The sequence below is a fragment of the Trifolium pratense genome, linkage group LG4 (assembly GCF_020283565.1).
Source record: "Trifolium pratense cultivar HEN17-A07 linkage group LG4, ARS_RC_1.1, whole genome shotgun sequence".
NCBI lineage: Eukaryota > Viridiplantae > Streptophyta > Magnoliopsida > Fabales > Fabaceae > Trifolium > Trifolium pratense.
Genome location: NC_060062.1, coordinates 37,400,752 through 37,416,854, shown reverse-complemented (window position 1 = coordinate 37,416,854; position 16,103 = coordinate 37,400,752). Strand labels below are relative to the sequence as shown.

General features: G+C 31.0%; 2 protein-coding genes and 1 long non-coding RNA gene across 5 annotated transcripts; 1 reads left to right on the top strand and 2 right to left on the bottom strand.

Moving 5' to 3' along the window:
• Positions 1-4,267: 4,267 nt before the first annotated feature.
• On the top strand, positions 4,268-4,678 carry LOC123922616 (leucine-rich repeat extensin-like protein 3). Its single transcript, XM_045975314.1, has one exon. It carries the CDS (start codon positions 4,268-4,270, stop codon positions 4,676-4,678), a length of 411 nt encoding a protein of 136 aa, XP_045831270.1.
• A 606-nt stretch (positions 4,679-5,284) lies between these two features.
• LOC123881752 (probable aquaporin NIP-type) lies at positions 5,285-6,834 on the bottom strand. The gene is made up of 5 exons (XM_045930489.1): positions 6,715-6,834; positions 6,290-6,511; positions 5,980-6,177; positions 5,580-5,641; positions 5,285-5,492 (listed from the first exon to the last, which is right to left on the bottom strand). Exons 1-5 carry the CDS (start codon positions 6,832-6,834, stop codon positions 5,285-5,287), a joined length of 810 nt encoding a protein of 269 aa, XP_045786445.1.
• Positions 6,835-12,706: 5,872 nt separating this feature from the next.
• Positions 12,707-15,814, bottom strand: LOC123924642. 3 transcript variants are annotated; one of them, XR_006814793.1, is made up of 3 exons: positions 15,480-15,814; positions 15,005-15,086; positions 12,707-14,887 (listed from the first exon to the last, which is right to left on the bottom strand). It is a non-coding gene; the product is annotated as an uncharacterized LOC123924642 (long non-coding RNA). The 3 variants fall into 3 exon arrangements; XR_006814794.1 differs by lacking the exon at positions 15,480-15,814 and adding an exon at positions 15,166-15,473; XR_006814795.1 differs by lacking the exon at positions 15,480-15,814 and adding an exon at positions 15,197-15,473.
• Between the last annotated feature and the right edge of the window lie 289 nt (positions 15,815-16,103).

Sequence of the window (16,103 nt, the reverse complement as noted above, 5' to 3'; positions counted from 1 at the left end):
TCCAAATATATTTAACATTGTGACTTTCCAAGCTGATTTAGTGTGCTGCATCATCAGAAGTGTGTCCTGTAACAGCCCGGGCCCCTTTTCTACGTATTTAGTAGGCAATCCCGGCTGTCACCTCACGATCTTCTCTACCCCCCTCACTAGTAGAGTTTTTGCCTTCCATGGGAATCGAACCACGTACCCTGGGGTTCAAATACGTAGCTCAATTGGTAGTGGGAATGGATTGAACACGTATTTGAACCCCAGGGTACGTGGTTCGATTCCCACGGAATGCAAAAACTCCACTAGTGAGGGGGTGGAGAAGATCGTGAGGTGACAGCCGGGATTGCCTACTAAATACGTAGAAAAGGGGCCCGAGCTGTTACATGTCCTATCTTGCCTGTTTCTTTTGCAGTTTGATTATGCTTGTATTTTGCTCTGCTTGTGCTCATAGGCGCGCCTGCAACTTGTATTTGCCTGCAACTTGTGTTTGTTTTGTATTTTGTACTCTTTTGCGTTTGTGATTTGTTGTAAGTTTAAGTTGATCAGTTTGTAATGATCAGCTTAAGGGAGGGTATGTTAGGAAGCATTTGCTATTGGGCCTAGATTGATTGGGCTTGGCTGCTTATGGCCCAACTGTTATAAGCCTATATAAGGCATTTGTGAAGAATGAATAAATGATGGATCATTGATTACCAACAAATATAAGTAAAAATGTGTCAAACAAACTTGATGTATTTGGTTCAAAATTTGGACCAAATACATTTACTTTTGTTGGTCAACTTTTATTTATATAACTTGTTACTTATATCAATGTAACAATTATAATTTTTTTTATACAAAGTTATTTTTTTTTATTTTCTTAATCAATACTCTTAAGACACTAATTAGTGTTTTTATTAATTTTATAATTTATTGTAGCAAATGAATTGACTATATGAAGATAATAATGCCTTATAAGTAGGGTCATATTGCATAAATATATAAATTTTAACTAAAAATATAATAGTTGTTTCAAATATATATATATATATATATATATATATATATATATATATATATATATATATATATATATATATATATATATATATATATATATATATATATAATAGGCAAGTCGGAGTTTTGCTTTGGATATAACATTGTATAAAATTGGCACTTTTCCAAAATGAATGAAAGAAAACTTACCTCCATTTTTAAGGTACTAAAATTTATAATGATAATGATGTATAATAATACCACAATACCTTATTGGGCAAATACCCAAAATATGTTAATCCATGGGTGTAGATTAAAGTGGGTGCAGTTTTTTTTTACTAAATGGGTGCAGATTTCACATCAAGTATAGTTGTTACTTGTTAGTCTATATTTTTTATTTTACTAAATGGGTGAAGATTTTTATTTACTAAATGGGTGTAGATTTCACATCAAGTATGTGTCTTGTGGGGGATTCAAAGATTGTGGTGCCAAATCTGATTGCTAATACGTGTGTTAACATGGTTGGTATGTCGCTGGTTAGAAAGATTCGAAGGATGATGGAATTGAATTGGGAGGTGCACATATGTCATTCGTATTGTAAAGCTAATGTGTGAGCTGACACTCTTGCAAATATGGATGCGAATGAAAGTTTCAATGTGACTTATTACGAGCTTGTTCTCTAAACTTGGAACAAAAACTATATAAATTTCCATTGTTTTAAACATTCACCAAATTTATCATCCAAATAATAAAGGAAACCTAGAAGAATGTAAATTCCCTAAACTAGTTACATTATCATAACATTCTCTCATTCAAATACATTATTAGGAGTTTGGGATTTGACAGCTCTACATCCAAATATAGGCCGGGCAATGGGCATTACTTGTCCAAAAGTCTTACTTGACTTAGGTGGGTAGACTTGGGTCGTCGCATTTGTCTGTATTGGGCTACATTTTTGTTAACTAGTAGGTCATATTTGTAGGTCATATTTAGTTATTTACCGCATGAGCAAAGACTTTTATGGTCACGTAATCATATAGTCACATTATAATATTTTATTATTTATGAAATAATTAAATAAATAGAATAAAAAATTTAAATTTTGTGAGTATGACCAATGATTTATATTTGATCACGTAACTATATAAGAATAATTTTTAGTTCATAGTTAGTTCCCGTGTATTTATATTTTTTTAATCTTACTTCAAGCTGTTTTATTTTGCTTGCTTTGAATGACAATAATGAAAACTAAAGAAGCTTCTAAGAAAAGAAAAGAAAACTCATAACACCATCGATGAAATTTTAGAATGGATTTGAAGATCACTTTGTGCAAGTGTAAGAAAATGAGAAATTCTGAATTCAAACATAGATTATTACAAATTCCTGATAGCTACAAACTGAGTTGCGAGACTTGTGTGTATTTTTTAATTTGTGAGCATTCAATTAATTGTTAGTTACCTACATTTAGTTCAATTGTTTTTTTTTTAGTTCAATTTACCTACATTTAGTTCAATTGTTGAAGCCGTATATATTCATAGTGATTCTTAGACATGAAACATTTTAATATAAATACAATCCCCTGTTTACATTTTAATATAAATACTCTTTTTAATATAAATACTTTTAAAGATGTATTTTTGTAGCTAGAAAATAAGCCTTTTTGTATGTCACAAAGGAGTGCTTAATCTTTAATAATAGTAGCAGATGTATTTTAAATATTAAACATTAAACATTGAGAGCGACTTGAAATCATTAATAAATAAATAAATAAAAAACAATAAAATATATAAAACAAAACAAAAAGAATTAAAGAATATAAAATGAAATGAGACGATATATAGAAACAAGATGACAACATAAACAGAGAGAATAATATAATGACTTAGATTAGAAAACTGCAGCTAAATAGTTATAAATTATATATTAAAATTGTTAATGAGTATAATTTATCGTTGGTTAAGCATACGGTTTGATTCATTTTTTAGTAATTAAAGGTTAATCAAGGTTATTCAGCTCAAGTGATTAATGAACCCCCTCAATAACGAATTGTAGATTCTAGATGAAACAATGAATGAATGAATGAATGAATGAGAAATTCAAGTCATAACCTATAGAAGCAAAATAAAAGCATAACCACTAAACTACACACTATTACTATCCTTTGGATTTTATGGTTTTATAAGGTTCACAACATAAAGGATGTTACCAAAAAACCATAACCGAGAGATTCTTATGTTACAAGTGCAAGCTACATTAAATAAAGATATGGAATAACTCACTTACAGGGAAGAATAATGCCAACTTTTTACACTTTATGCAAAGTGAACACCACTGCAGTAGGCCTTTGTAATGAATTGATAGATACTCTTAAAAAAAATAAAATTTCCAGTGATGAAAAAACTTAACAAATTAATTTGAGAGAGACTCGTAATCAGTAATCATTACCATGCCTCATGCAAAAGGCAAGAATATACTTAAATCAAAAGTGTTAAGAATAAAGATCAAATATAAGTTTAGAGTATGGGATTCAAAACTTCTCAAACATTAGGGAGAGTTTGATCACTGATTTAACTATACATTTTATAGTTTAAGTAAGATTTTGAGTTTGATCACTGATTTGGGCATACAACAGTGTTAAAACTCTTAGGGAGGGAGAGTTTGTCACTTATTTGGATACCACAAAACTTGAATGATCAGTCTTTGCAATTACGTGCAGAGAATACTCGATTTATGGCAAGAAAAATAAAATAAACAAATACAAACTCGGTATAGAACTCAATTATTAAACCAACCTCATTGATAGGTCAATACAACCTCATACTATTCAACATCATAATGTTACTTTTAGAAGTAATTTTCACAAATATCTTCATAATTATCTACATAACATGATTTGATTGAATATATGTGTAAAAAAGAAATTTGCACCGTCAATATCTACAAATTAAGTTCTTCGACTTAATTCGTTTCCACTTTTATCTTGGAGTATCTCCTTCTAAACTAAACACAAAAAACTTGCACAAATGTTGACATTATCATTTTTTTCATCCACCAAATAGACTAATTAAATAAAGTTTCTACATGAATTTTTTGGTTACTTAATGAGCAATCTATGCTTTGGTACAACATTCGTGCACTATAAGTAATCCAAGAATAGCATAACCAAGTCCTATATACACATACCCTACTTCACATACAAGCTCTTATATCTATTATACCTTACCTCAAAATTTATCAAATTCAAACTCATTACTCAAACAATATGGTGTATCCAAAACATAGTTCTCAAAATTTTACAATAATGTTTCTTGTTTTCTACATCACAATTAATGCTTACACATCATTTGCTTCTAAGCCACTAGACATTGAAATCAAATGTGGATCATGTCCTTGTGGAAATCCATGTGGTGAACAACTTTCACCGCCGGAACCTCCTCCTACACCACCACCAGAATCACTACCGCTTCCTGAGTCCTCACCACTGAATCGTAATCCACCACCACCTCCACCGCTTCCATCATCTCCTTCTCCTCCTCCTCCATCTCCACCGAAGTCACGACCACCACCAACACCGCCTCCACCGAGGTTCATATATGTATCGGGCGAGCCTACGGAAGTATACTATTATTACTCTGCTGCTAAAAACAGAGTTGTAGGGTTGTTGGCTTTGGCTTGTTTGGGAGCAATGTCAATCACTATTATATTTGGGTGACTTCATGATCATGAAGCTGATCTAAATCATCAAGAAACAAAAGTTTGATTTGTTTTTTTTTGTTCCTTCTTGTTCATTCCCATTTTATTTTTCATATATTTTTTTTATAATAACTTATTTATCATATTTTGGTACATTATCTTTATTTCATTTTAATCCCATTGTTTTTTTTTTGTTTCTTCTCTTATATAAAATTTATCCGTGAATTGATTAATCTAACATGCGAGGTAGAACAAATCATTATTAACGACTTACCCAAATTCAATTGTTTCTATGTATTTTTCTCTTTACAAAATCAAATTATTTCACTACTAACTGAGTTATGCTCGGCGGCCTGAAAATTGATTTTAGCACACCTAACAATTGGCGCAAGTGCAAAAGGTTAGGCAGGGCAAGAGAAATTAAATGAACTACCTAACCCAAACAAATTAAATTCTATTAGAATAATTTACCATAATTTAAAAAGCAAACATTTCTGTAATTAACTACTACTATAGCATAGAATGCAGTCATAGTTTTATTACATTACCCTAAAAAATCAAACACTTCTTAGCAGTACCTACCTACCTACTTCAAAATAAAGAAAATAGTTCAAAGCCCTCTAAATCAACCTACAATTATGTTCCTCAACGGCTCTTCTCCGGCGAACTCTGAATTCGGCTTGCCTACCGATCTAAGAAGGTTATAGGCAATTGCTCCGGCTATGGCGCCGACAATTGGACCAACCACGTATATCCATAACCCTTTGTAAACATGTACCACAAGTGCAGGACCAATACTTCTTGCTGGGTTCATAGAACCTCCAGATACAGGCCTGCAAAAAAATTAAATTTATTTTATTTATAATTTATAATTAGGCATAAAATTAAAATTTTAATTCCATTAACCAATAATTAATTACCCAGCAATGAACATATTTAACATTATAGTCATTCCAACTGCAACACCTGCCAAGTCATTCACCTGCAATCAAGTTAAGCAAATTCCTATTAGAATTTTATATTAAAAAATGTTTAGTTAAAATCGAATTTGAATCCTCATCAATTCTTTCATCCTCCATTCAAATCTTAACCGTTGGATTAATCTAACCGCTAAGATTGCTAACTTTTAACCGCAAAAGAATCCTGCACATTACATTTACTCGCGTGCACGAAGGCAGACACACCCGCGTGCACACATCACACACTTGTGATTGAATATTAAAATTAATGATATGAAGTGGCAAAATAAAATGTAACTATAAAATTATTTTACACTAATAGCGTATACCCCTTAATGTCTAGATATATATGAGTGCATACCGCTCTTTCGTCTGTGGAAACCGCTGAAATGACAAACATCAAGAGAAAACTGGTGATGATTTCAGCAACTAAAGATTGACCATTTGATCCTACAGGCACCGTTCCAAAATAAGTTTTGGTCGAGATATCAAACATCATAGATAATGTGCCACTTGCAAGTGTCGCCCCGAGCAACTGAGCGAAAATGTACAACGGAGCCTATATATAAGAAAACATCCAAGGTAGTGAGTGAGAATGTTTCATGTAAAACACACTAAAATTTTACACCGTAGATGTATACAAATTAAATCTTTCACGAAAATGAAACTACCTCTTTAATTGAGATTCGGCGAAAGAGGGTCCAAGTAATGGTAACAACTGGATTGAAATGGCCGCCGGAGATATGACCAACAGAGTAACACATGACCATTACAATTAGTCCCCATGTTATACAAACCCCTGGAAATGTGACAGAACCATAGATCTTGTTCACTGCTACAGCACCACACCCAGCAAATACTACAAAATATGTTCCAATGATTTCTGCAATCACCTAGTGACAACAAGAGAAAATAAATTAATCATTACAACATGTGTCACATTTTATTTTACTCATAAATTCTTCTTTTTTTTACCATCAGTATCCGTTTCACTAGACCGTCTAATCTAATTTAGGGATTGATGTGTAAAGGGATTGATGTGTAATGTGATTAATAATTGAAGTTTATGAGAAAAGTGACCATATGTGACAATTACCTTTTGTATTAATGTTATAGTTTGATTTGATGAACAACAAAGTTGCATGATGTTAGGGTTGCCTTCTTCCACACTTGAAGTTTCATCATCTTGGATGATTTCACGTTTGTTGTTAGCCATTGATGCTAATTTCTCAAGTTACTAGCAGTTCCAAGAATTTGGTGAATTGTAATATTAGGAAGTTATAAAATGTAGAGTGGTAGATTTTGGTTAGGGTCAGTTTTTAAATAACTTCCAAGTCATTTTTATTTTTTTTATATGTACAAAATAAATAACGGATACATTGATTAAGTCAAGATACCTAGAAAAATCTCCTCCACGTAATAACAAATATCACCACCACATCAAGAAAAGGCTCCTTATTCCAAAAAAATAATAGAAAAATCTCTGTTTTATTTACAGAAAAAAAATGATGTTATTTTATTTTTGTCAAGAAATGTTTTTATATAATACGTGTAAGAATGTTTTACACATTTAACACACATGCATCTAAAATCCAGTGATGTGTTGTTAAAGAATGACAATTTCAAGTGTAATGGAAGTTTACTCCATTACTTTCTAAAATAATTTTGTACAAAAATGTGTTATAATTATTACATAAAAAATTAGAACAATAAAATATAATAATTTGAAATATGACTTTTTGTGTTTTTCTTGAAATAAGTTTTATAATTAGAAGATGTAAAAATAATTTTTATTGATTATTGATTTTGAGGAAAAGAAGAAAAAGTAAATTAAAGGCAATTTGAATTAATTTTCATGAGAATAAGTAAAAATAAAGGGTCTTGTTAACATGTGCATATAAGACACTGTTGGAGTAAGCCCTAAAAGCCAATCTATTTTGATAGAATCGTCTTTTGTATGATGACTTGATTTATATATTTAATATATATAATAAGGCATTTCTTTATTATGTTTGTTTCAAACTAATAAAGTCCCTAGAATAACTAGTCTAATAAATGGAACATTAAGTGTGACTTAATAGTGAGACTCCATTAAACATAAAGACATTATTCTTAAAGTATCCATAGTCAAGTTTTCCTGTGATGTGGGATAACAGTAAAAGCTAGAGACTATTATTTGAGTAGACTGATGACTTCATCTCACAAGTCATGGATATGAGATATCAAGTCTTCACATAAATATAAATATTAGGAGTAATATTTATATTGGATTGACCCGCCATGAGAATACTGCATAGTATGTTATGAAAAGTGTCATAAGTTATTCTCATAGTGATAATGGTGTATACCACCCTTCGACCTGAAACCACTATGGACCCTAGATGTGGAGTAGAGTACTTAGTTGCCGTTCAAACATTGTCCGTAATAGGATGACTATAAAGTCGGTTGATGGGTACTCTACAAATCATGCTGAGGGAGATGAGTGACCTAGATGGAATTTGCCCCTCCTACATAACAGGAGCAATATCTGTAGGCCTCTTGATGGAATATGACTGATAAAATGCGTGGCCACGCCGAACTAAGTCAATATGAGATATTGAGCTTATTCGTTGTTCAGTATATTCTGGGATCAAGAAATAAGATATTGAACCATACAAGGGTGACACGATCTATGCCTTGTGTTCAATATAGATATAAGGGCAAAGGGGTAATTATACACACGATCGTTATCACGGAAAGGTTTCGTCAGATCACATGACATTCTCGTCACTTGGGTAGCAGTGATGTGTTGCTAGACACCGCTCATTGTTTATAATATTAAATATGTGATTTAATATTATTGCCAACGTTACGAGAACCTATAGGGTCACACACAAAGGACAGATAGATGAGAGAAATAAATAAGTAAGACTTATTTATAAAATAATAAGTAGGACTTATTAGTAATTAAATAATTAAGTATGACTTATTATTTAATTTATGAAAAATAGAGAAATGCGGTCCACTGTAAGGTACGGTGCAGTGCTTGGCTTGATGACCACACAAGTGGTTCTATAAATAGAACCCTTGTGATGAAGTTTTAAGAGTTTAACCTAATTCACAAAGTGAAACCTAGCCGCCGCTCTCTAAACCCTATTCTCTCTGAATCTCTAGTGGAATTGGCTAGCACCGGTCATCGGAGAAGTTCTGTTCGTGTGGACTGAGTAGATGCATCGCTTCTTTGCTTTGCTCGTGATCATAAACAGTTTCTACCTCAAAGGTTCTGCACTTCAAGAGGTAAACACATAAATTTGTGGTTTTGTGTTCTTTGATTTGTGATTAATGGTTTAATCAAGATCCGTTCATCGGGATTGTTCCGCTAAGAGGATTAATTATTTTGAAAAACCCCTCTTAAATCCCTTCAGTGGTGTCAGAGCTTCGGTTCAGATTAAATCATTATATTCAAATTAATACCGATATTTATACAATAATATAAATGTGATTTATATGCCTTTGTATGCTATCGGTCTTGGCTGTGATGATTCCGTGATTTTCTATTATCGATCGATGTTTGTTTTCTTTTAAAATTATATCTGAATGTGGATCTTAAAGGAATAAAACATGCAACTTGTTTTGTTATATATTTAATATCAAGAGACTTTTCATATATGATATGATCATAGTCGACGTCATATTATGCTTGTTCATGCTAATTTGCCAATTTGCTTTGAATTTGATTCAAACAAATTTTATAACGAAACAGTATTATTTTATTTATTTATTTGATTGTTGATTCAATTAATTGATATTGAATAGTCATATAAACTGCATTCCGTACCTAAGTTATTATGAATATTGTTTTTGAATGCCCAGTACCTTAATTTAATTGGTTTCAATTTTGAATATGATTCAAAGGTAATATCGATTACGTAAATTTGAAACCAATCGCTCATAATTTGTTATGACAGGCTTTTAACGGTTAAGAGTTAATTTGGTACTTCTAAAGCGATCTTGAGTCAAAGAGTTTGATTCTGTTTTAAAAATAATTATTTAATTCAAAAGTATTTTGGTTAAATAAATTGTTATATATATATTTAATAATTGGAGAATTGTTATTTAAAAGAAACATTATGCAGATCATTATCACATGAGATGTGATTTTTGATTAAATATAATTGATTGATAATATATTAACTTTCCAAGAAAGAATAGTTCAAATTTGGAAGTGCCGTTTTTCTTTCCTTTTCGAAAAATTTGGAACTGCCATATATGTATCAATAAATTATATTAGGCATGTTTTGAAATAGCAAATCAAATTCAAAATTAATAGGTTTCATTGTTTTTAATGACCGGAATCCTATTTTGGTCTTGGAAACCAATTTTGACCAATTATAGTAATTTCTTTGAATTAATAGTTAATTCAAATAATTAAAGTGTTATTTAATAATTATTGTTAAATAATTTTGTGATGCGCTAATTATTTATTTAATTTTAATTAGTTATTAGAGGTGTATAGTTATGGCCATAGCGTGTTTGATTTTATTTTGTTTGGTTTAAATACGACCTGCGTGTCGTGGTTATTATTTTTTTAAATATGACCTGCGTGTCGTGACAATTTATTTACTTTATTTATTTATTTTAAATAATTGTAATTGCTCGTGATGACGGGAGACAAAGCCAAACAAAGGATGCCGATGGAGAAACTTGAGAAGTTTGCTCGAGGGTCAAAGAATTGTAATAAATTAGTTTATTTAATTCTTTCATTTTAGGAGGCCATAACTATACTACCTTAGTTTATTTTATGTATGTGATGCATGTGATGAATGTTTTAATTATATATGTCTTGAATATTTTATATAATTGTTAAACATATATTTACATGAGTGTCATGTAAGTTGAAACACGTTTTATATGAGATACAAAATACGGTGAGATTAAATTTAATTAAAATCCCTTAAAAGAAATATTAAGTTGAAAGCTTTCCAACATTTAGCACTCATCAAGACTAATATCGAATTATGTGGGTTCGCCAAAGCGAGGTGCATTTTCTATACTAGTAAGGTGCGATAGGATAATTGTAATATCCTTGGGTTAACTTAACTAAACTAAATATAATACGATTATAAAAGTTTAGAAGCAAGAGTTGGGAACAATCTATATGATGGATTAGAATAAGGAGTTATTCACCCAACTAAGTAATATTCGAGAATTGTATAGGATACAATTGGAAGGAGTTCCTACCTAAATAGCTATGTTTTGGGTGATCAGCCAAAGCTGACTCAAGACATGGTGAAATACGGATCTCGACCCACTAGAAAATCATCCAACAGGATTTTCTGAATTAAATGTGAAGGGTCATTTGGTTTGAGTAAAATAGTGGGAGCATATTTAATTAAAGACCTAGTTAAATATGTTTTAATCATGATACAAATATTCTTATTTTCGTAGTTAGATATATTTGGCATATATTTTATATTTTACTGTAAAATGTCCTTACGAAGGATAAATAGTTCAGAAAGGAGTTTCTGAATTGGTACATGTATTGAGAATTGTTCTCTCAAATACGAAAAAAAAAAAAAAAACTACTAATGATTTTGAAAGAGTTAAAGTTGAAGAAAGAAGTAAGACTTCTTCATAGACCTTGTTATAGAAAGTTAAATTATCCACTTTTTATCTTAGGTATATGATACCAGTTGTTAATTTCATATTTGTTGAAATATGAAGTTGTTTTAAAGAAGTGAAAATTTGACCATAGATAAAGTCAACCTACGTTTAGAATGAAATAGTTTCATTGATCGTAGAAGTTGAGTTTGACATGGAACCAAATAATTGTTATTATGTTTCATTTAATAATAGAAACATTGGACCTAAACCTTGTATTGACAAGAAAAAGGACTGCCTGTTTGAATAATAGACAAGTGTTGTTTCATTATCCAAATAATGTTTTCTATTCTATTGTTCTAATTGAGTAATGGAATTGAGTTCCATCAACTTGATAACCTTATCTATAACAATGATGAATAAGGATCAAATAAGATTTGAACCTTGTAAATTAGTGGCAATTAATATTGTTTAGTACTAATAGGTGAGACACACATTTCCATACTCCATGGATAGGAATTTTTGGACTCATTTGATTTATATCATTTGAAGGATGTGAGTTCCACTTTTGAAAATAGTTCGGTATGTCAATTACCAACTAAGGTAAAGTGACATTTGATCTATTTGAAATATATACATATGAGATGTATATGAACCACTAAACTAATTATTTGCTAGATATAATTTTATTTCTTTTACTTCATTTACGTTACTAATTAGCTTAGTAGATGTGAATATGTGTGGTTGGCACAAAGTATGATTCTTTGAATTTGTTCAAAGAATTTATGAAGTAAATGAATAATTTTGAAAAAGTATTAAGACCATACAAATAAGTCGTAATGGTAAATACTTAGATAAGGAGTATAGTAATAACTATTTATATTACATCATGTTTGACATGATTACAAATAAGATAGTTCGTTTATCTCCGACGACTCTTTCGAAAAATTATTTTAATTAGAGTTATTCTTTACCCACAAAAGTTCCAATAAAAGAAATCATAAAGACACCATATTTGATATAGAGGTAAAATTACCTAGTTTGACTTTATGGTAGTTTGGGATTCACTAGTGGAAAAAACACTTTTTAAATCGGTTCCTGGAGGCTTTTTAAATCGGTTCAACAACCGATTTAAAATCGATCGATTTAGTAAGTTTTTTTGTTTTAAATCAGTTGTCAATCCGATTTAAAAAAAGTTTTTAAATCGGGTAGCACGATTTATTTAGTTTTATTTAAATCGGTTAGACCAATTTAAAAAAATTCAAAAAATCTGTTACCTTTTTAAATCGGGTGTACCCGATTTAAAATATCAAATTTAAATCGGTTTAACCGACTCAGTAACTTATTTTAAGTCAGTTCAACCGATTTAAAAGCATATACTATTTCTTTCTTTTTTAATCCCAGATTCTCCTACAATATTGCGCGCCCGCACACACACACACACACACACATATATATATATATATATATATATATATATATATATATACACACCACCAAATTATAAATAAATCGAAACTTCATCACTACCTTCAATAAAAAATATCATAAAACCAAATATCATACCACCAAATTGTACTTAAATTAAGTTACAAAATATTCATGAAATACTATTCCGAAAGTACCATCGGATCTAAATATCTCCTACTAAAACTAAACAATCTTATGCTCCAAACAAAAGCACAAACAAGCCTAAGCAAAGCTACACAATCTTAGACTACTACCAAAACACGCCTAACCAAATTAAATCTAAACAATCTTAGGCTACTTCATATAAATTCAAGAATCAAATTTGCTAAACTTTCTTGAACATTCGAAACTTCGTCCTCGTGAAATGGTGTTGAATCTCCAAATACCTAAATAAATATTAAATAATATTAGAATATTGTATCATCATTAAAGAACACAATTAACTAGCCCATACATTGCACGTGTCAAAGTACAGACTATACCAAGTGAAAACACATAATTTAAAGAACAAGTGAAACCAAATGATTTCTATTCTATTACCAAACTGCAAGTAATACAAATTAAAAGCACATAGTTCTAATAACAAGTGAAAGCATGTGATTTTTATTCTAATACCATGTGAATGGTATGCACAAAATTAATCTATTAGCATGTGAACTAACAAACAGATTTTGGTGAATTATGCTTAGTAGATTGTGTATTAACCAAACTGATTTTGTTGGTTAAATCTATTAGCATCCTTAGTAGATTGGTGTATTAACCAATACAAATTATGCTGGTTTTTTCTAGTAAAGGTTTTAATTATGAACACATTAAAAACTAATCCATTAATTTCACATTGCAGTTCTGTTCACATAGATCTGTTTCAATTTCATAATTTTAATCAAATCGATAAAGCAGCATTAGTTGGTATAATTTGATAATAAACTTCTACATGCATCAACTCTATTCAAGGGATTCAAATCTAAATTAAATACCAAAGGTAATCAGTCCAGTTACTCCTGCAGAGGAAAATAATAAATAATAAAGTAATGGCTTTAACTCCACTCCTCTACCAACCAAATATCCCATGAAGTACATCAATTGAATCCTCAGTAAGTTTATGCTGTCACCTGCAACCTATTCTCATTTAAACAAAAGAAGAAAAGTTGTTGCATAAGCATGCCTATAATACACCACAAACCAAACAAAAGATAAACGATAAGAAAAATTAGGAAGTTTTCATAGGACCACTGTACCTTTCCACCACCCTTCATCAAAATCAAACACACAGTTCAACATTGTAGGGAAAAAAAGAGGTAAAAAGGACAATTACTAATTTAGAAGGTTTGGTCACATACTATAATATTTACAATTGATGCTTAAGAGTCAGGGATATGCAATTCCACATAATCAACAAAGTCACCTAAAATGTGTACACAAGAATGCAACGTGTACCATTTCTTCCAATTCAACTAAGTCACTTTCAAATTAGATCTTTATCTACTATTTGATTTAATCTTCCCTCTAGATGTAGCTTCTTAACGTTAATTTAAAGTGATTCAAGTTATCACATATGCTTAACTAAAACCTCTAACATTAAAATCAACACAAGAAAAAGAACATAACTTACTTACCCTATAGCCCATGGAGGTATAGAGGAATTGGAAGTACTAGCCAGCCAATTTTATAGCAGTTAATGGACATTGACAGATGAAAGGTTTTGCAGAATCCTTAGAAAAAGTGGACTAAAACAATTGTCCTATATACTCATGTACTTTCAAGTTCTTCATAAATCGTAAATAAACAATAGCATTATAACTGAGTAGTGTCTGATTGTGTGTCAATGACAAAGATGTCATAGAAGAGGTTGAAGGTATGGATCAAAAGCAAAGAATTGAAACCAACCTAAGGTATAAAATAACAAGAATTATGCACTGATTACCATTTAACATTAGAACATAAAAGATTCATTCTTAACCAATATTCCATATCTCAAATAAAAAATAGTAGTTTTCTGATGCTAGTTCAATCAAAATATGTGAGCAAAAGAATTATAATAAAAGTTAAAAACCAGTACTTTGAGCTAAAATACTACCACTCCGAAGTAATGAATCGGGAGGAATGAGAGAAACACCTGATACGAGGCTAGTAATCCGACTCATCTGCAGCTGCCGTACCCCAAAACCAGAAAATTCTACTACAGAACAGCAACCCACAAACCAAAACAAAACACAAACCTGCACCAGTTCAACAAACTTGAACTACAACATCAGCTAAACCCAAAATAGGTCTAAGCAAACCTTAAAACACTGTAAATTATCGAAAAATCCAGTTCCAATTCAGCAGAAAATTACCTTATCATACAACTTAAAGGATATAACTATTGTTAATGGTTAAAACCTCATTCATTTGTTGTCCCCTTTATTTGTTCAGTAGCTACAAAACAACATAAACAAAACAATAAGAATTGTCAAATAAGTATCCACCCGAATCAACAAAAATTGGATAAAATCACCTCTCAAGTTTCATTTTTTCTTCACACATACAATCTTAAGATTGAATCATTTGATTAGAGAGCAATCAACAATAAATCTGAACTAAGCATTAGACATATTTTCAAATTAGCATCAGTTTAACATGAATTAGAGGTTCTCTGAATGAACTTCAACTGTCAAATTAACAAGAAAGAAAGGGGAAATAAACCATAGATCCGAACACAACAGAAGCAATTATAGGTTTCAAGGATGAAAATCGACTTTAGATCTTAGGAAAAAACAAAAGAAAATAGCATAACACAATTTCGTAGGGTTCGAGGATAAAATAGCGAACCTGAAAAGTGAGATGCCACAACGGAAGAGAAGGCTGTAAGAAGATAACGGTGAGGGACGATATAGAGATTGTGTGTGGTGACTGGTTCTCACTTGTGATGTGAAAAACGAACGCCGGGGCTGTTGCAAAAAGGGAAAAAGGTCATGAATGGTAAGAGGCTATAGGGGAAAATAGAGTCTTGATGCCTAATCAAGGAGGAGAAGATGGAGGCTTATGGTGGCGGAGATGAAGAGGGAGGCGCTGTAGAGCATCGTGAGGAGGGAGTGTGAAGGAAAAGAGGCACGCTAGGGTTTCAAATTTCAATACAGTTTTTTTCTTTTATTATATTAAAAAAATATTATAAATTAATAACTAAAGTTTAAATCGTTTAGGCCGATTTAAATTGACTACATCAATTGAGAATTGGTCCCTTATTTACAAAACTGCCACCGCGTTTTGTGTTTAAATCGGCTTTTCTGTACCTGATTTAAAATCCCTGATTTAAAATGTGTATTTTCCACTAGTGATTGTAAGGTTTATAACATAAACATAATTCCAACTTGGATTAATGTGTATTTGTGGAGGGATTCTAAAGAAACTTAGAAATACTAATTCTACAACACTCTCTAGGACAAAAGTTGTTTT